The sequence below is a fragment of the Mustela nivalis genome, assembly GCF_964662115.1.
Source record: "Mustela nivalis genome assembly, chromosome: 19".
NCBI lineage: Eukaryota > Metazoa > Chordata > Mammalia > Carnivora > Mustelidae > Mustela > Mustela nivalis.
In genome coordinates this window covers 19,732,434-19,753,548 of record NC_139038.1, presented here as the reverse complement: position 1 = coordinate 19,753,548, position 21,115 = coordinate 19,732,434, and the positions used below count along the sequence as shown (strand labels likewise).

Below are 21,115 nucleotides of genomic sequence, written 5' to 3'. Positions count from 1 at the left end.
TGGCTTAGAGTCCACTGCCAAGGTAGGTACTTAGGATGCAGGCCACCCCAGAGCCCGTCTCTTACAGCCAGATCCCTCTTGGAGCTCTGCCAGGAACTCAGAGTCAGTCTCTGATAACAGACTGTAGGGTCCCGCTGAAATGCCCAACACAGAGTCCAGGGTCTGGGTTAGTGCCCAGTACTACCTAGGACAGGGACCAGTCCACTCAGGGCACTCTGCTGGGGGTGAGGTGGAGATCGGGGCAGGCTAGAGCGGCAAGTTTCTCCTGAAGAAATCAATAATGTAGCATAGCATAGGTCTGGAGAGACAGTGGTCTTTGGATGAGCTAGGAGTATCATGAATAATAACAGGAAATAAAGAAGAAAATGCTCACTGGGGAAAATCACCAGCAGGCTTTGAGGCTGCCTGCTGAGAAAGCAGACATGCTACATGCCCAAACAGCCAGAGCAGTTTTTGGAGGAAAAGAAATAACGAAGAATAGTAACAGCAATAAACCTAAAAAAGAAGAGAAAGAAGAAAAAGACAAAGGGAGGAAATAATATGAAAACAAAAACCAGAAAAACAAAGTAGAACACTTATAAAGAGTGAAAAATAGTAAAAGTTACTGTTTCATTTGACTAAATAAGTCATGAAATAAGGCTTTGGTAAATCTAGTAAATAACAAAATGGTTATATACACACACATGCATGCACACACATACACACACCTGTACGCACAAATGCATGCATGTGTACACACATACAGACACACGGGTGCACACATGTGTACAGCTAACATAGATGATTTGTTATGAACTTGGCACTTTGCAGACTGCTTTATGTGCATTACCTCATTTACCCCCACAACGACCCTCTGAGACAGCACGGTGGGTTGAATAGTGTCCCCCCAACATCCACGTCCACCGGGAACCTCAGAATGTGACTGTATGCGGAGATGAGGTCTTGGCAATGTAATTAAGGTAAGAAGCAATCAAGGTAAGATCCTGCTGGGTTAGGGCGGGCCCAAAATCCAATGGGAGTCCTTAGAAGAGACAGAGAAGGACCCAGAGACACTGAGAAGACATGTGGAAGATGGAGGGCACAGACTGGAGTCATGGTGCCACATGCCAGGATCAGGAGTCCCCAAGAGCTAGGGGCAAGGAAGGGTTTCCCCTACAGCCTTGGAAGGAGCTTGGTCATGCTGATGCCTTGATTTCTGACTTGTGGCCTCAGAACCATGGGAGATTAAATTTCGGTTGTTTTAAGTCACCCAGTTTGTGGTAATTTGTGCAGCAGCCCCAGGAAAGTAACACAGACAGGTGCTTGGACCCTTCTCACCTTCCAGAGGAACAGACGGAGGACCAAGAGGCGATGTTTCACCTTCCCCAGCTGCATTCTTTTTAGTTCTTAAACACAAAAACATTCATTCTCCTCCCTTAAAGTCTAATTGATGTAACTGGTTTATAGGAATTGAAAATCTGTGCCCTTAAACATTTGTTTTTCCCTTAGAGATTTAAAGTCTCTCATCCAATTCCCAGATGTGAGTCAGTTCACAGACCTAAATGTCTGTGGTGAACGGAGGCCAGGTCATCTGGGACAACGCTGACGGAACACCGCACCTGAGTGTCCAGGCCATGATCTTCACTTCCTCCCAAAGAGCTGTGGCGATTTACCCACGGAAAGCCTAGAACATTTCCAGTGACTCTTCAACTTGGACTCTGAGCAGTTGTGATTCTTGAGGATGCTGCGTTCTGTTGTGGCTGGGTGCGTGGAGCAGAGGCTTGGAAAGCCCAGGCGAGAGAGACACATGCGATCTTCCCCAGCTTCAGGTGAATGGCTCTCCAAACCCATCTGGTGGTTCTTCTTATGGTGCCTGCCAGATTAGCTGGAAATACACCCTCACCAAGTGGCCGAGACTCCGCTTGACTCTCTGGCCTACGGAGTTGACATTGTTAGGGGAACAAGGAAATGGAAGCCACTGGGACTCTTTGAACGAAAACAGTAAACCCAAAGCCATGCTTTCTTTGGGGAAATCTTGAGACTGGTTTAAAAGCACCAGGAAAGGCTGTGGGTGGGGGCCTCCCCCAGAACCCACGAGCTCCGTGCATCCGGGTGAACTCCACACTAGAATCAGAGCTGCTGCTGGGGGCAGTGGCGGAGGCGTCCCTCCGAGGGCTGCTGCACGCGGACAGCTGGGGACTCACAAAGGGTCCTGGGAGATGTGGGGAGGGCAGGGAGCTGGGATCACACGGAGACTCTCTTTACAAAGCTACTGGGATCTGCTTTTGTGACCTCTTGGATAAGTTCTCTTTTCCTTTAATGGAAAACCTCCTTCAAATTATGACAAAAACCCCGGGAGTCATTTATTTTTGACATTTATTTCACAGACAAGTTTTCAAGTGGACATCTACGTGAACGTGAGTACGAAACAATGAAGAGACATACATTTATACCTGGAATGCACGCAGAGGCCAAAGCGAACAGGTGCACAAGCTGCTCACACACACCTTGCATTTGGGGCTTCCCCATCTCCTTCCTAGCGGAGTCTCGTCCGTCACTGGGCATCAGATCTCACATATGGGTTTTCTTCCCTCCAGCTGCTTGCCATCGGCTACCAAGGAGCTCCAGGGGCTGAGTGATGTGTCCTTTCTCCTCACTGTGCAAGCTCCTGGGCTGCTCACGGCCTCCCTCTTCCTAAAGTATGAAGTGGGTTCAGTGTGGCCTGGATGCCGCCTGCCACCGCGGACCAGGCTGGCTACCTGGTCTTAAAGCCTGCAGCCTCACTAAACATTAGAGCCAGAGCAGTCTTGGCAATCAAGTTCAGCATCTCTCCAGATAAGGAGCACCAGCCCAGAGAGGCTGAGGTTTGTCAAAGGACGCTCAGTAAGTGATAGCGACGAGGCGGAGATGTGTCCTTTTCGGCTTCTGGTCTAATGCTCACTCCCCTCGGGCAGGCTGCCCAGAACGATTTAAACGTATGTGTGAAGCTTCCTTCTTTAAAGAAGATTTATGGACAAGTAAGGTTGTATGTGTAATAAAATCACTGGTAGGAACTGGAGGTATTCGTGGGGGTAACAAAGCAAGTGTAGGCAGGGAATACAAGCCAGTTTCCAAATGCCTTGGGTAAGATGTCAGAGAACAAAATACCCAGTTGTTCATACTGCTTTTAAAAAATAGCATTTGGGGTAATTTTCAAAGAAATCAGATGGGATTAAACAAACAGAGGTTTTCGGTAGTTGGTTGCGGCGGCTTGTACGTTTTCTTGAGCTTTCCAACAGCCGGAACAAAGAGAAAAAAGCAGTAAGTTATAAAAATCACAGTGTTTGTAAATCCTTTTTTTTTTTCCTGTTTAGGGTCAGAGCTTTCCCTGGTACCGAGACCCAGAAAAAAACCCTTTTCCTATGGATCTTCATGAAGGCAATGCTATGTGATATAAAAGATATGTTATTCATTTTGACTTTCATGCTCCAGTTGAGAAAGACAAGATGCAAGTTGTCTCGGTCGAAGCTGGTGGGCAGGACCTTCTATTTCTTCGGCCCAGAGACAGAGTTCGTGAAGGCAACTTAACCCACGTCTGGGAACATCGGCAGGGGAACTTGGGTTCTAGCTCTGTGCAGCCCCAGACAAATGAAGCTCACACAGACTCGGTCTGCCCCACTTGAGAAGGAATGGGTCCTGCACTGTTCCTGCCGTCAGGGACGCTGGGGACGCAGAGGTATACAATTCAAGGCAATTCAGAAAAATGCTTTTGCAGGTGATAGTGATTTTCTCACAGTGGCGTCACCGACATTTTGCAAGTGACACGAAGGTAACGCATTAATTACCTTTGCTGCAATGCCTCCTCTGTCGTACTGCCAGGTCCTTGAGCACGGGCACCACGTCTCTATGTTCGCATCCCCTTACTGTGCCTGGAACACGGCCTTACACGGAACAGTACTTAATACTTAGGAATAAATCATCTACTTTCCTGAATCATGCTTCCCATATAATTATCAATCCTGTGTATGTATTACTACAAGGTGGTTTCTATTCATGGGCATCTTCTCTAGGGCTGGATTTTCAGAACATCTACACGATACAAGCACACGCCCATGGGCACCGCACGCATCTCACTGTGCTAGGCGCACTAACGACATAACACTGCACTTAACCATTAGAAGTCTATAATTCAGACCACACGCAGGAACACAACCTACTGAGGTGTGAACAGTCATAACATCTTCAACAAATATAAATCACAAACGTGTATCAATGTGTACCTGAGTCACCTGCCTTCCAGCAGGCCACACCCTATTCTGTCACCATGAATTGGATTTCTTTCTACACTGCCTACCCTCCTCGGAACTCTGAGGAACAGGCTTGGAAAGATTCAAAGGTACTCAAAGGAAAAATATGATCTCCAGAGGGTTTCAAATAAGAGAACATCTGACCCAAGCGGAGAGAGGTCAGATCAGAAGAATCTTCACACAGCCCGGACTCTGGCTGTCCTTCCACCAAACTCAGGACTTCCCCTCCCCAAAGCAAAGCTGCCCCAGGTTGCTGTAGTCATGGTCTAAATGTCACTGGCCTCGTCCTGGAGCAATCAGCCTTGGAAGACCAGATTCCGTGGTTTTATCTGTAATTTCCAGAAATCTATTAATTACCTCCCTGCTTTTTTCCTCCTCATTTTGACTCTTCCTTCAATACCTGTTGGGTTAGTGCTAGGAGATTACTGAAGAGATTTTTTAGACAAATAGGTAAATGAAGAAAATGACACGTGTTCTAGATCGGAAGTTTCTGTAAATCCATTTTCACTCAGTAAGCTAAGTAAGCTATAGAGTTATATAAATTACTCTGGGCTCTACAATCAGGTGGATGATCCTATGGATGGGGACCAAGTACAAGGCTCGGAGAAGGATGACGTATTTAACAAACAGCCCCAGAGGTGGTGGTCTGAATGAGGGGGCTATCTGATCTAGAGCAGGCCTAAGGAGTCTGACTGGTCTTAGAAACAGTGAAGGTGTCTGGTTTCTACTGCACTTCTTCCGTACTTCCTTAATGTTTGAGAAAACTATTATTATGGAACATTATGCTAAATGTGGGGTAGGGAGGCATAAAATATGCCAACATGCCAGTCATATTCTAGGGAAGAACCAGAAGAGCGGTAGGGTAGAGTTGATTCTACTTTATCTTAATGAGACACACCACAGGCATGCATCCTATTTAATCTGGAGAGGGCCTGGTAGTTCAGGAGAGTCAGATGAGAGCCCCCAAAACATCTAAGAGATAAGTGCAGGACTTACGAGAAATGTTAAGAATTGAATTATTTAGGGGCTAGAGAAGCAGAAGCCAAGAAGGTTTCGGTCCAGAGAAGGTCAGCACAATGGGTAATCAGTTGCTTCTCATCTCTATGGAGGGCCAGGCAAACCACATTTGGTTTCAGTGACAATATAGGGATTCCACCCTAGCTGTGGGAATCGACTTGACACCAAAGTGTATCGTGTAACAGACTTCTCAAGGAAGCTGTAAAATCTCATTATCCCTTGTATCTTCAAGCCAAGATGCATGTGGTGTCATCCTGATCAGAGCCTGAAAGTTCTACCCCTCCCAAGAAATCTGGGACTGAGCTGCATCCGGGTTCCCATGTGGTGGACAACAGGAAACTTTCAGCATGTTGGGTCTGCTTGAAAACAACTTTCAGCTACGTGGAGGGACCTTGAATGTTGCTGGACTTGGCAGTCCTATGGCAGAGGCCTTGACATACCAAAGGGACTGTCATTCTGAACCCACAGGATGTCTTCTCCTCCTTGCTAAGGGAGAAGTTGAGAGGAACAGACTGGTCACGTTAGAGGCGGAGGTGAGAATACGAGGCGGGCTCCTAGTGTATTTGTATTCTCAAGCTTGTCTTGGGAATTACACTTCATAGCTAGGAAAAGACTGCTTCCAAGGATGAGGCTGGGGTAAAATGGCTAATGGGGCACGTAGGAGAAGAGGTCAACGTCAAAAAGTTTTCCTGAATTCATCAGTCTTTCCCTTAGGCAGGTTCTCTGGGGAATATGTGGATGGTGGGTGCGGCAGAAGCTTTTCTCTGGAATGAACTTCCCGATGTTTGGTGAGGACAGAACTCTTACTGAAACGTTTGCCACACTGGGCACAGCCATAGGGCTTCTCTCCAGTGTGTGTCCTCCGATGCTCTCGAAATCTTGTACAGTTATTGAAACTTTTCTCGCAATCCACACATTTGTAGGGGTTCTCGCCCGTGTGGACCCTGCGGTGGGCGCTGAAATGGGAGCTGTTGGTAAAGCTCTTCCCACACTCCCCACACTGGTAGGGCTTCTCTCCAGTGTGGGTTCTCTGATGTATGATGAGACTCGAGCTCTGACTAAAGCATTTTCCACATTCCCCACACCTGTAGGGTTTCTCCCCAGTATGGATTCTCTGGTGGGCACCGAAGTTGGAGGAGTCATTAAAGCTTTTCCCACAGTCAAGACATTTAAAAGGTTTTTCTCCGGTGTGGATTCTTTGATGTCTGATTAGGCTCCTGCTTCTACCAAAGCACTTCCCACAGACACTGCATTTATAAGGGTTTTCCTTCTGGTGGGACATCCGGCACAGAAGACGAGCATTCCTTCCAAAGCTTTCTCCGTATTTGAGCAGCCGGTAGGGTCTCTTCCCCATGAAAGGCCTCAGATGCCCTACAGCTTTCCCTAAATCTCGTGATTGAGATGTCAGCTTTCCCTGTCTGATGCCTTGGAGGGTTTCCCATTGTCTTCCTGAGATGCATTCCCTTCTACGGTATTTACCTGGATCAGCGTTCTGGGAAACGACCCTTTTAGACTTTTCTATTAATGCCCTATGCTGCTCCATGTCCTTATATATTACCTGGGTTGTATCCTTGATACTTCCTCCAATTTCAAAATCTGGAAAAAAAAAAAAAGATGATAAAGATTCTAGACCAGTCCTGTATTAACATAAACAACATAGCCAACAAGGCTTTGTGTGTTGGGACGCCTGTGTACTTCTCTGGCGCCTCGGGTCCTGTTACCTGATTCATTGTCCCTTCTTTTCATTCAGTGCCACGAGCAGCCAATAACACCTCGTACATAGCAGGCCTTCAGAAATGTTTTCTGAATGGAACTGAAAGCCAAGCTGTTATTCCCCATCCAGACCCGGAGTAACAGGGGCCAGCTTAGCGCTCTCCCTGAAGTTCTTCTCCCACTGCCCCTGCTTTCAAAATTTCACACCTGTGCGACAATACGCTGTCCCGGTGTCCATAGCAGATTCTAGCGATCAGGTTCCAATTCCTCGATGACTTCTGAGTTCATCAATATCTGATCATATCCTACCCAAGGCTATTTCTTCCTTCTCCTCCCGCGTTTCTGGCGCTGTTTTCTCCAGCTGTCTCTCACACACACCTGATTCAGCCTGACTCTCCCCATTCCCCACGCGGGGACCGCCCTGCCCTCACTCTCTCTACTGCGTCTACGTCTCACCATGTCCCACGCTCACTGCAAGGTGCACACCGGAGGCCAGCCTTTCCGGGAGGTCTTCTAGACTGACAGGCTTTGGAACCCCACAGCTCTGGTTCTGATTCCATCCTGGCCACTTATTCACTGTGGTTTTGTATAAACTTTTTATTATGTAAAATTCAAGCATACAGAAAAGCTGAGACTATAGTAGGTGAAAGGAATTTCCGCGAACCACTCACCCCACTTAAGTGATGATCTCTTCGTGGCCAATCTAGTCTCATCTCTAGTCCCGCCCACTTTCTGCTCCTCTACCCAGATTATTTTGAATCAAGTTCTCAACATTGTATTACTTCATCCAGGTCTGTTTGATGCCCAAACCCTGTTCTTTTTTTTTTTTTTTTTTTAAAGATTATTTATTTATTTATTTGAGAGACAGAGATCACAAGTAGGCAGAGAGGCAGGCAGACAGAGAGGAGGAAGCAGGCTCCCCGTGGAGCAGAGAGCCCGATGTGGGGCTCAATCCCAGAACCCTGGGATCATGACCTGAGCCGAAGGCAGGCTCCAACCTACTGAGCCACCCAGGCAGCCCCCAAACCCTGTTCTTAAGCATTCTGCTATGCTGTCTTGCTCCTACTTGCCGGTTTTACCATTCCTGTCCTTGCATACACTGAGTTGAAACTGCTGACATCCCTCCGCCCTCCCAACCCAAGTAGGGCGGCTGTGGTGTGGGCTGGGGAGGGGAGAGCAGCCGTCGATCAGTCCATTAAGTTCAGTGAAAGTCCCAACAATGCCATCTTTCATTTAGCAATTCTTCTGAAGCGTTCTCTTTGGGTCCAACATTGTCCTGGGATTTGAAGGAAGTCACAGCCTTGTGGTTGGCTCAGATAGAGTCTGACAATTTAGTGACAGGTCTGCAGCTTGATTTACAAAATGAGACTCACAAGGGATGGAACCAAAAGACTTTGTTTCCAGGAGTCAAAACCTGGGTTATATAGGACTTAACGATTTCAGCCTTCAAACCACGATTTCTCATATGAACACTAGCAGAAAGCACACGTAGGCCCCTTCTCTAGCATTTGTTTTGCGTGAGCAGACAGTGCAGAAGGAAACCGTGACAGGTAAGGACAGAAAGATAAGATGAGCTCAGACCGAGGATGGCTGTGGAACCTTAAAACAAGACTGATGGGGAAACCTGGTTTGGAGACTTTTACAAAAGTCTAGACAAGAGAAAGAGAAAGGCTAAACCTCTCTCACCACAGGTAGTGGCTGTGGTGACTAACAAGGGGACAGACGGAAGCTGTACAACAGCTGAGAAAAATGTGTTCTCTGCTTGGATGCAAATAATCAGAGAGAAAGCATCAAAACGTCTCTAAAGTTTTAAGTCTGGGTGTGGGAGGACACAGGGAAGAGCCAAGGTACAGGAAGGAAGACCGTGATTTTAGTTGTGAAATTTTAAGTCCGGGCTGCTGTGGGGACAGATGCCCGCGAGGGCACCAGCAGTCTGCTGAAACGTGCGGTCAAGTCTCTCTCTCATTTTGCCTCTGTCTTTTTCAGATGATATGAAACACTGACCCATACAGACAAAACGGAGGCTGAGATCCCAAGGACTGAATCACTAGAACGTCAGCAACTTCCTTGAATAGAAGCACCACGAGAAAGACACTTTGTTTTATTCACTGCTAGATCCCCCATTCCTCACACAGCACAGGCTCCTCAAACACCTGTTTAAGGAATAAATACCCATGGGCGACATGCGGAGAGTTACTGATTCTTCGGTAAATCACCCTTCCCCCTCGATGGTCCTTACCATTCGGGCTTTGCAGTAGACCTGGAGGCCCCTGGAACTCCGACTCTTGCACAGTGTCCTCTTCACTCATTCTCTCACTGCCAGAATCTTCTACCATCGCCTCTTGTGCGGTCTCCTCAGGTTCCCAGCCTGTCGGTTCCTGGGGTTCAATTTCAGTATCCTCTCCTTCTTGCCCTGAGGGTGATGGGATTTCTTCTGGAGCGCTGGCGGAAGGGGCAGGGGCCCGAGCGTTAATCAGGGCATCCATCTCCTTGTAGAACGCACAGGACTCCAGCACGTGACCGTTTTTCACCTTGCGGTAGCTCTTCTGCAGGCTTTTGAACTTGGTCCGGCACTGCTCGGGCGTCCGGAGGAAGCCACACTCCCGCAGTTGTTCTGCCACGGCGCCATACAGCTTGCTCTTCCGATGACAGGCTTGGAGAGCTTCATAAAACCGAGTCTCACGGAGGATATCAAGAAAAGTTTTGGTTTCCTCGTACCCCCAGTGCACACCTGCCATGGAAAGAAAAAGTGCAAGGACATAAGACATAAGCAGCCTCAAAACAGAAGGGGTAAAAGGAAACCGATCCCCTTCATGGTGGCAACAGGAACCATGACCTGCTGGGGGAGAAAATGTGCAAAAAATCGAGGGTCTCTATAAAAAAACCTGTAATTTACTGAAAGACATAAATTAACTAGAACAAATGGAGAGACACTATGTTTCCAGATAGGAAGACTCAAGTTGTACAGATTCAGTTCTCAAATGAATCTATAAAGTCAACATCCCAATAGGATTTTTAAACTGAAATTGTTAAACTGATCTCAAAGTTTATTTGGTAGAGGAAGAATGTAGTCCCTCCGATCTGCCACTGCTACGGCGATTAGCCAAGGATACACAGGTCTTTTCTAAACGGTTAAAACTAACAGACTAGGACACTTTTTTAACGAGTCTTCCTTGAAGAGCAGAACTACATCTAGAGTCATTTTTGATGTCACTGAGTCCTCTACTGTAAGAGATGAAATGACTTGCAAGACAAGCAGATGTTCTGCGTCTATGGCAGAATCAAACTTTTCAGGACATGTCTGAGCAGTTTGTTAAACCATGCTTTTTGTCTGTTTTGTAAGCAGGAAGAAGTCACTTCTCTCCTCAGTCTTACCCCGTGCTCTCCTCCAGGCCGAGCTTGGGGCCACCCTCCTGTCTACGGATTTCCAGATTGGGGAGCACCTGTCCGTGCACAATGTATCTTCCCTGTGTTTTCCTGAGCTATATCTCTTTTGAATAGATAGAGTCATGGGTGGACCCCCAGCTCTCCTAGCCTGATTTATTTTTCCACTCTAAGAACTTACCATCTTTTAAAAAATATTATTATTTATGATTAGATATGACTTATTATATTATAATTATATTCATATACAACTACATATAAAATTATATAAGTAATATATATATTATATATCACATATAATAAACATAATCATATTTATATAATTAATTATAAATTACAGTTCATATTAATATAAAATTCATAACAACAAATTTATTATTAATTATTATTAGAGAGAGAAATAGAGCATGAGTGGGGGCCAGAGGGAGTAGAAGAAGCAGACTCCCTGCTGAGCAGGACCCTGTGGGGCTCGATCCCAGGACCCTGGGATCATGACCCGAGCAGAAGGAGGACACTTAATTGACTGTGCCACCCAGAATCCCCTAGAACTTACCATCTTTTCCCAAGGTAGAGTGGAGAAACTTTCCTAATAATAGTGACGCCTGGCTATGTCTCACTGAATTTCGCCAGAATAATTCCTGCCTATCCTTTTTTTTCATGCATATCACAAAGAATTGAGATGTTTGTGTTTAACATTTGCACAATGCCTTTCTCAATTTTTATCTATTACTTCATTTAAAACTAATGATCCTGGAATCCTGTCAGGTTTTACTGATGAGAAAACGGAATTTCAGAGTACTTACAGGATGTGTCTACTGTCACCTAGTTGTTCACTGCTGGGTTAGTTCTGCATGTCCCCAATTTCGACATAAGATTTTGTTTATATTGTATGTGGTATATCTTTCCCCATCTTTTAATTTCAAGGTCTTTGTGTCTTATACTTCACACATATCTCTTGTAAGCAATATTTCATTTTTTTTAATGATTGATGGTCTTTTAAGTCTATAACTAATGACATATTTGGATATATGTCTACCATCTTACTGTGTTTTCCATTAGACTCATCTACTTTGTGTTCCTTTTTCTCTCCTTTCTTGTCTTCTACAATTACAATTTTTTACTTTCTTCAGCTATACAGTCTTTTACTGGTCATCCTAGGTAGTATAACAATGTATCTTTGCCTTATTATAATTCAACACAACTGGCTGGTTTCTACCAATCCTCAGATGAGGGCTCTCCAGGGTCCTTTGACTTTATTTAACTTCCTTCCACAGGCTCCAAATACTCCAATCCATGCTGTGCTCTAGCCCAAGAAAGAACTGTCACAGCCACTGCTCAGACTGCACCAGGGGCAGCAGCGGACACCTGAGAGTACGTTCGGTGATTAGTGGCAAGGTGCTCACGGCAGCACTCCCCAAATTAGGCTGCCTCTGGTCTACTGACTCTATTTACTATAAGCCCATATAATCCATTTTCATACCCGAAGGAAAGAGCACAATTCTTACCACTCAGGTTCTGAAACAAGACAGGGGCACCACGAATCTCAGACTTCCGGATAAATTCAACGCCCATTTCATCACCATCAGATTCTTCTGCGGCATCTTCCTCCTCCACCAAACTGACCCGTTCTTTAGCACCGATATCAACTCTCTTTAGTCTGGGGAGAGAGAGAATCTCCTTTGGCTTATCAGCAGATGAAGCATGGGCTGCAGGGTTCAACAGAGCGTCCATGTCCTCAAAGAAGGCACAGGGTTCCAGCACATGGCCATTTCTCACCTTCCGATAGCTCTTCTGGAGGCTTTTGAACTTGGTGCGACACTGTTCTGGTGTTCGGAGGAAGCCACACTCACGAAGCCACTCAGCCACAGCCCCGTACACTTGGCTGTTTCGGGGACAAGCCTGCAGCGTCTCATAAAAGCGAGACTCCTTGAGAATGGCAAGGAAAGTCTTTGTTTCCTCATAGCTCCAGTGCACGCCCGCTATCTTCTCATCTTCCAAACCCCAGTGCTGCTGTTCGCCCCACACTCTCCCCGCTCTGCGCGCAGGGATCTGAGCCGTGTGAACTGGCTTCTCCTTGATGTGGTTGCTTCGTAGAATAATACTCCTTTTGTTAGAAGAGTGCAGACCCAGGGTCCATGGCTCCTTTCTTTGCTCCAGCTGGGCAATCTTGTTAGACACAGACACAGTACTTCCTGCGAGAGAAACACATTTCATGTTAAACCAGAGGTCAGAGCTGCATGCCCTCATCTGTGGCTCTAGCAGGCCCTCCTGGACACTTGTCCGCACCTATCCTCGAAACGCTTTGTCCCCTCTCGTCTAGAGCCTTCCTCAACCATGACAGAACACAGCATGGTCATTCTTACTACCGATGGTATATTTAGAGTTACCCTTACACCTCTCTTCTTTGGCACAATCATCTGCTAACTTATACTATCAGGTTACTTCTCATGTATATACCATTTCTTTCTCTTGCTAGTTCTTAAGGGAAAACCTTTAAGGGTAAGAAACATATATTCTATTACCTGTGATTCCCTCTCAGTGTCTAACATTGTGCAGGGTTCAGCATCTGCTGTAACCAGTATTTGTTACTCATGGAACCAAGTGTGCTCATACTGGTCCCCACACACTCCCACCCCCACCCCAACATATGCAGGTACACACACACACACACACACACACACACTGGGGCTAGGACAGATACATCAAGAATTTGGGGATACGTGTGGCAAGGTTAATAGGAAAGAGATGGAAGGAGAAGGAAGCACACAGACAGCTTGTTGCCTCATGGTGCTGTGGAGATCAACATGTCTTAAATGTGAACCCTGACCCCCGTACACCCTGCTTTACTTTTGACCCAGAGGGATGTTTCTTAATCTCTGAGCTTCGGTTGCCTAGGGAATGCTGGCCCCTATTCCCAGAAATGCTGGGAATATTAAATAAATGATTATCTGTAAAGTACCTAACACCCAACAGGTATGTAATAAAATTTGATTTTCTTCTAGATAACACAAACAGAAACTTCACGGAATTGTCAAGAAGAAGCAGCATCACATCAAATCCTTTCTGAAAGAACTCTGGGGATGGAGATTGGCTGTTTATTTTTACATGAGAGAGGTAAGTGTAGGATTGATGAAAGCTTGAATATCTAGAAAGGCCAGGCAGATGGTGAGAAGGTAGGCCCATAGTGTCTGACATTTGATTTTTCAAGAGACACAGGATATCCAGGTTTACAGACTAAGAGCAAATTAAAATGCTGAGCAAGGCCAAAATATGTGTATAGGCTAGACTGAGTCCATAAGCCGCGAGTTTACAACCTATGATAAAGGATTGGGGCAGGTGTCTCTGGTCTGGGTCTTTCTACATGTCTTCACAGTTGACCCTCGAACAAAGGCGGGGCTAGGCAACCCAGCCTATGCAGTCAAAAATCCGTGTATAACTTCTGACTCCCCCAAAACTTAACTACTAAGAGCCTACTACTGACTGGAAGCCTTACTGACAACACAGTCCACTAACAAGTATTTTGTGTATTATATATAATTGCATACTGTATTCCCATAATAAAGCAAATTAGAGAAAAGACAATGTTATTAAAAAAGTCATAAGGGGGCGCCTGGGTGGCTCAGTGGGTTAAGCCACTGCCTTCGGCTCAGGTCGTGATCTCAGGGTCCTGGGATCAAGTCCCACATCGGGCTCTCTGCTCAGCAGGGAGACTGCTTCCCTCTCTCTATCTGCCTGCCTCTCTGCCTACCTGTGAACTCTGCCAAATAAATAAAATCTTAAAAAAAAAAAAGTCATAAGGGAGAGAAAATATATTCACAGTTCTATACATATTTACTGAAAAAAAAAAATCCATGTAGAAACGGACCTACGCAGTTCAGACCATCTTATTCAAGACTGTACGTGTGAAGGTGCTGGTCTATATCTGAATTCTCCGAGGATGATCCCCATCCCACTAGAGGGATCTCACACCTGACTCAGGACTCTCACGCAGCACGCTGCTAGGTCTGGGTGCCGTGTAAACTGAGGTCACGCTAGGAAGCGCCCGTGTGTGCAACCCAGGCAGACGGCTGGAATGCCTGCCGCTCTGGGATGGCCGCCTCGCTACCACTGTGTCATCAGTGCCACCCTACGTTGCTCATTGTTTTTAGTTGCCTTAATTGCTTTCTAATTATAAATAATCCTTGGTGTATCTTTATTTGCTGAGTTGGCACAGCCTGTTTTATAATCTCTATACTTTGGTATCTATAGGTAGTGTTGTCCAATGGAACTTTCTGGGATGACAGCAATGCTCTGTAATTGTGCTGTTCAATACAGCTGTCAAATATCCTGACAGTGGCTACAGCCACTGAGGAACTGAATTTTTAACTTTATTTAATTTTAATTAATTGTATAAAATTAAATTGCCCTGTGTGGCTAGTGGCTACCCTATTAGCACATGTTTATAGCCTCTCCAGTGTGGGTTAGTACACGTTAGGCCTGTAATTTCCTTTTCTTTTTTTAAGATTTTATTTATTTATTTGACAGAGATCATAAGTAGAGAGGCAGGCAGAGAGAAAGAGGGGGAAACAGGCTCCCTGCTGAGCAGAGAGCCCAATGTGTGGTCCCAGGACCCCTGGGATCATGACCTGAGCCGAAGGCAGAGGCTTTAACCTACTAAGCCACCCAGGTGCCCCTAGGCCTGTAATTTTATTAATAATCAGTCCTCAACTTTTAGCTTATGTATGAATGAACTATACTTATGTCCACTGCAGTGACAAATCCTTCAGAAGTTTGCCTGTAAAGTGATACAACAGTGGTTATGTGTGCCTGTGATTTTGTGCTACTTAAATTATTCACAACACACTTGTATTGTATTGAAATTATCTTTTTCCTTCCATCTGTAAGATTTATCCATTCAACAATCATTTGCTGGCCCTCCACCCATGCATCTAGCTGTATGCAAAGTGTTGGGTTACTGCAGTTAAACAAGGGCATATCATCAAAGACCTTGTGACTGTACAGAGCTTGTAGTCTAATGGGTATGTATAAGCTTATATTTAAGTAGTATGAACGTGAAAGTTGTATAGAACACCTTGCCAGTGTTTTCACCCTACGTCAGGAGAATACGAATATATTTTAAACTGGGAGAAAGGAAGGAATGAGGAAGACAGCACGGAGAAGTGGTCGCTAGGTCTGGTGAGCCGGCCACAGAAATGACCGGACAATCCGCGGAGGTCCTGTAGGTGTGGACAGTCATAGCTATTGTATCATCAGTAGAAATAAAGATATCAAAAATCCCCCAATTTTTTATGTGAAAAGGGAAAGAATCCTTACCCAGGGAGACCATGTTCCCAACACTCTCTTTCCTAATATCCCGGTACAGGTCTCTGTGAGCGGGAATCTGATGTACGCTCTTTTTGTAGGAAAAACCTCTCGCCATGTGGACATCTTTCACTGGTCCCTGTAACAACACTAACAGCAATGACTACCAAGATAACCATACGGGTCTTCAGAGGATGAATGATCATGGAGGAAACAAAGAAGGGCCCCAAAGAAGAATTAAAATCAGGAAACCAAGTGTGTAGGATGTGCCAAATGAAGCAGAAGATATTATAAAGAATCAAATCCAGCAAGGAGTCTCATTACTCAGAAGTCTGGGTCCAGTCTTCTCTGTAAAAGGAGTCAAGGGGGAATAGGCTCTTGGAGGAGTATAAAAGTTTGAAGACAGTGAAGGCACAGGAAATCATTGGGGCTGAATATCCTAGGAAGGCAGAGAGAAGGTAATGTACCTGAGACACAACAGGTAGTCGTGTGGTTGTTACTTCCTGATCCATGTTCCATTCATTAGCAGGAGCAAGAACCCAGGGAGAAGGCCGAGCTGTAAGAAGAGAAAGAAACAATCAGGGTTCTGGGCTCTGGACCTTTAATCCACGCAGCCTCTCCTTTTAAGAAATGAAGATGCATAAAAATCCCCCAACAAGTATAAATTGATCATTTCATCAATGAGTTCAGAACAATGCCTGAACCATGGTACCCTGAAGCAGAGCTCATATGTGTGAATGCTTTTAGGGAGTTAGCAGACAAAGTGCATTATGAAGGGGGCCAGGTAAGGAATGGGGGAACTGCAGAGCACGTACACCACGGAAAGGGTACACAGCCAATGCCCACTTCCACTTAATGCTTCATTGGGAAACACTGGGCCTGCTATAGTTAGAGCTACTCATATTTTCAGGAGAAGCCAGAAATCTGGACTTCTGTATAAGAATCTCAAAAATTTTAAACCCTGAGAACTCAAACGAACAAATGATAAAACCCCAAACAAAAACCCTCTGTAGGTAAAACACAACAAGTCTGACTTGACATGTGAGTTATCAGTTTGTAATCCCTGGTATGAGTTGATCAATTCTTTAATATGCTAAAGAAGTTACCACACATAGATACATAGTCCTGGACACACAAGCGAATACATAGTACACTCCCTCAAAAGGTAGGAGGAAGATATAGACACATACATATAGCACAGTCTGCCTCTAACTGTCTAACTTCTACTCTGGAACTCGCAATCTAGGGAAAACTTCCAGAATGAATATTACTGTGATCAAGAACTTAAGAACTTGCTCCACTACTCTCTAAAGAAGCAAACTGGATTACTTCCCTGGAAATGTATTACAGATATCCCCTGCTTTTCGAAAGTTCCTGTTATGCCACTTTGTTTTTATAAAAGGCATACATTAGTAACTATGTTTGCTAACTAAAAGAAATCCAAAAAAGGATTTTCACGTTTGAAAAAAATAAAAAAAGGTAAAAAGCGCAGATACTATTCAGTGTCTGCTTCTTAGTGAGCTGTTATGGAGACAGGGGGAGTGGCCGGCTACAGCGGCCCTGTCCTGCTAAGAACCTCAACAGAACACACTTTTCCACATTGTGAACGCCTTGTCACCCTGTGAAATCCAGAAACACCATACACTTATTGGACTAAGCTTATCAGCTAAAGTAACTGACAGCATGTAATCCAGGGGAACTCTGAAATCCAGAAAACATCTGGATTTAATCTTTGTAATGATTTCTATCACAATATGAATTTCAGGAAAGATAAGGAGGTTGAGTACACAGCAGTAAATCCTGCCACTTGGTGAGGGGTGTGTAAAATCTGTCTGAGATTTGAAGTTTAAAAATAATCGTGCCATTATGGGAGAAAGGGAACTAACATTTATTGACCACTATATGTACTGGTCTCTTCACGCTGCTTCTTTTAACCTACATTAACACTCTTATTATTTTCCTTTTACAAATGACAGGACAGGAAGTTTGAGAAGTAACCTGACCAAGGCCACATAGAGAATGGACGGCGGAGCTAAGTTTTGTGTCCTGGTTGTCTGCCTAATCGCTGAACCTGTGTGTGTTAATGCTCCTTTCCATATTACTTGCCCAAGGACAGATAGACCGAGATACAGAGACAAAAAGATATGAGCCCAAGCCTCCCACTGTGGGTTCAGTGATCTTCCCATCCCCCTCTCTCAGCCTGACACGAGGCGGGGGTCCTAGAGATCACGGAGCTCCAGGTGTTCAATTTCCTCCTACATGACTTATTAATGTCCAGGCAGCAAGGAAGCCTGTGCTCCCTCCTCCATGAAATCTTCTTGTTTACCGCTCTCATATGCTACTTCTGTGATGTCTCACTTGAGAGTCAATTTTTTTTTATATATATATATATTTTTTAAGATTTTATTTATTTATTTGACAGACAGAGATCACAAGCAGGCATAGAGGCAGGCAGAGAGAGAGGGGAGGAGGCAGGCTCCCTGTGGAGCAGAGAGCCTGATGTGGGGCTCGATCCCAGGACCATGGGATCATGACCTGAGCCGAAGGCAGAGGCTTTAACCCACTGAGCCACCCAGGCGCCCCAGGGAGTCAATTTTTTAAAGTAAATATTTTGGGGCACCTGGGTGGCTCAGTCGATTAAGCGCCTACCTTTGGCTCAGGTCATGATCTCAAGGTCCTGGGATGGAGCCCCACATTGGGCTCCTCACTCAGCAGGGAGTCTGCTTCTCCCTCTCCCTCTCTCAAGTAAATAAATAAAATCTTAAAAAAAACAAAACAAAACACACACACACACCTTGTTTCCCTTTCCAAACAGTTTTTAAAGTTGTTTATAGTCAGCCAAAAAGACAGACACATATACACAGCAGGACTGAAAAACACATGCTGGTTATGGAATGGAGATTCTTAAATTTCATAGCAAGACCTGAGGCCAGTCTGGGAAAGTTTTCCCAGAGTCCATCTTTAAGATGCCTCTTACTTATGCTGTACATATTACCAACTCTTAAGTGAATGAACCCTTGCTCCCCAAATATTCAATTTATTTTCAAATACATATTAAGGGGATCCTACTCTAAGCAAGTCATGGTGTTAGGGTTATAACATGCATCTGCCATGATCTCTGCCCTGGGAATGCTCCGAGTTCTTCTTACCATTCTTGGGTAAGGGCCGATGCTCTCTCTTTCGGTTCAGCTGCTCTTCGTGTCCTGAGTGGAGGCTTCTAGCTTCCTCCAGAGACACCACTCTGGGTTGGGTCTCCACCTGCTCTGGCTGAAAGTCTGTTACCTCCCATGCTGCTCCAAGGGGGACCTGCTTCTCTGAGTGCACAGGACTGCTGACCTGGGAAATAAAGCCAATGCCATAATGGAAAGAGGCCAGAGACGGCCAAACTTCCCCCAGAAAGACATCAAAGAAGGACAGAAGATGTGAGAAGGAATGAAAATTTCACTCCATTCCCAATGGAGTGTCCAAGGGCATTAGGTGAACAGTACTGTCCAGAAGTCTAGGGATAAGGCAACAGGAGAGTGCTCTTTATTAGTTTACAGAGGGGGAAAAAATCTATCAAGAGTAAAATACACAGCCTCCTTATTATGAGAATAGATACTACGTCCTTGCACAGAGCAGCGAAATAAATTCACCAGTGAACTGAAAATATACAATTAATTTCCACATGTAGTGGATATCCCTGACCAACACAGCAGCCTGCTGATAGGTCTTTATACAAATGCAAATCCTGAGCAAGGTGAAACTGCAAATCTTGCAGGATTTCAGGAGGTTAATGAAAGGGCTGCTGAAAACAACTAGAAGACCGAGAAATACCACTGACAAACGAAGATCTGCTGGTTCAACTAGAGAAGAGTGACCAGGATGATGGCATCGAGGGCCCCTCAGAAGACACGCACTGCAAGAGTAGAGAGGACCCTGGGATAACTGATGAAGTCTGTGCTTGCTTTCTTTGCAAAAAACAGCCCTCTTGAAAATCAGGCTGCCAAAGTCCAACCCTGCAAAGCCTAATGTATTGTTCTCTCATAGAATTTTTGGGAAACATTACACAAAAGACGTGAACAAACACTTAGAGGCACAGTGTTTAACTTCATTTGCAAAACCCTATTTCAAGCAAGGTTTTTTTTTTTTTTGTTTTCCTCCCGATTTAATATGAAATTCCGATCCTCTTTCCAGTCACTTTAAAGGTCTCTCATTAGTACGGTTTCTCCGTCCATAAGCCCCATCTGCAAGGCATCCCTGCCTCCCGCCCCCCCGCCCCCCTGCACTTACCCATCGCCTTCTAAATACAACTATTTGGAAAATCCTCTCTCACCTGCTGTCTTAGCCTTCCAGTCTCTTTCTCCAAATGTACGACCAGGGCCACCGCCTCCTCTCCGCTCTCCGGACACTGCTTCTGCGCCCACGCCTGAATCTTCTTGGGTAAAATGGTGAGAAACTGTTCAATCACCAGCAGCTCAAGGATCTGCTCCTTGGAACGCATTTCGGGCTTCAGCCACCGGCAGCAAAGTTCCCAGAGTTTGCTGAAAGCTTCATGGGGTCCGGTCACATCGTCGTAACAGAACTGCCGGAAGCATCTGCGAAGGGTCTCGGCCTCGGCGCCCTCCGAGCCTGCCAGAGCGGGTTCCGCGGCCCACTCGGGGTCCTTCTCCACCTTCATTACGAAGCATCCCTCCACCTCCAAGGGAGCCTCATCGGTCGGAGGGTGCAGGGATGCGGCCATGCTCCGACCCGGTGGTCAACCTCACGTCTAGTTCCACGGAGACTCATAAACCTCCGAGGCTTCTCTGCGTAACGATCTTTGGAAGGGGGACGGCAAGGAAGTGAGAACACGGCCGGCGGCCGCAACGGGGCCCTCCGGGGGCGCTCATCAAATCCATCCTAGACGCTGGGAAAGGAGAACGTGTACCCTAAGGTCCCCACCCCGGCCTCTTCTGCAAACACGATGTGGTTTTCCAGGATGCATGTCTTTCAGTGCAAGGTCCGAAAGAGCAAGGCCGGGGAACCCGGGGAAAATCGGGGGTGGGGGTGGGGGGCAGAAGGAGGGGTGGGCGGGGGCGGACGGCAGGCCGGGAGGGGGCTGGGCCCCGGGGAGGCGAGGCCCCGGGTGGGTGGGGCCGCATGGGCAGGCCCCGCCCGGCCCGGGGGTTCGGGGTCCGAGGGGCGAGGCTCGGCCCGCGCGGCGCGCCCAGGCCGCTGCGGGTGGCCCGGTGGGGCCGGCCGTGTCCGAGGGCAGCGCCGGGCTCTTTAGGGCCCGAGGCGGTCCCGACAGTCCTCGGGAGCCCTCCGCACGCCACGGAAAAGACCGCCAGGCGGTTCGGCCCCTGAGGGGAACGACTCCGCGGGACCCCGCGAGCCCTCGGAGGGGACGGTCGTCGGTCCCGTGCGCGGCCTGGTCCGCTCCGCCCGCGGACTGCGCGGGGGGCGCTGGGAGC

General features: G+C 46.4%; 1 protein-coding gene across 1 annotated transcript; it reads right to left on the bottom strand.

Annotated features, from left to right (window-relative positions):
- Positions 1-2,338: 2,338 nt before the first annotated feature.
- On the bottom strand, positions 2,339-21,087 carry ZKSCAN2 (zinc finger with KRAB and SCAN domains 2). Its single transcript, XM_082714677.1, has 7 exons — positions 19,996-21,087; positions 18,830-19,016; positions 16,148-16,236; positions 15,693-15,819; positions 11,885-12,571; positions 9,235-9,726; positions 2,339-6,878 (listed from the first exon to the last, which is right to left on the bottom strand). Exons 1-7 carry the CDS (start codon positions 20,401-20,403, stop codon positions 5,959-5,961), a joined length of 2,910 nt encoding a protein of 969 aa, XP_082570803.1. The 5' UTR covers positions 20,404-21,087; the 3' UTR covers positions 2,339-5,958.
- Positions 21,088-21,115: the final 28 nt, after the last annotated feature.

Bases quoted from the DNA above. Each gene is read 5' to 3' on its own strand.
- ZKSCAN2 (XM_082714677.1), bottom strand. From the start codon at position 20,403: ATGGCCGCATCCCTGCACCCTCCGACCGATGAGGCTCCCTTGGAGGTG. The intron at 15,820-16,147 runs GTACATTACCTT...GTGTTGTTACAG, and splicing joins GACTACCTGTTGTGTCTCAG to GGACCAGTGAAAGATGTCCA. The intron at 6,879-9,234 runs GTAAGGACCATC...TTTTTTTTCCAG, and splicing joins TCTACTGCAAAGCCCGAATG to ATTTTGAAATTGGAGGAAGT.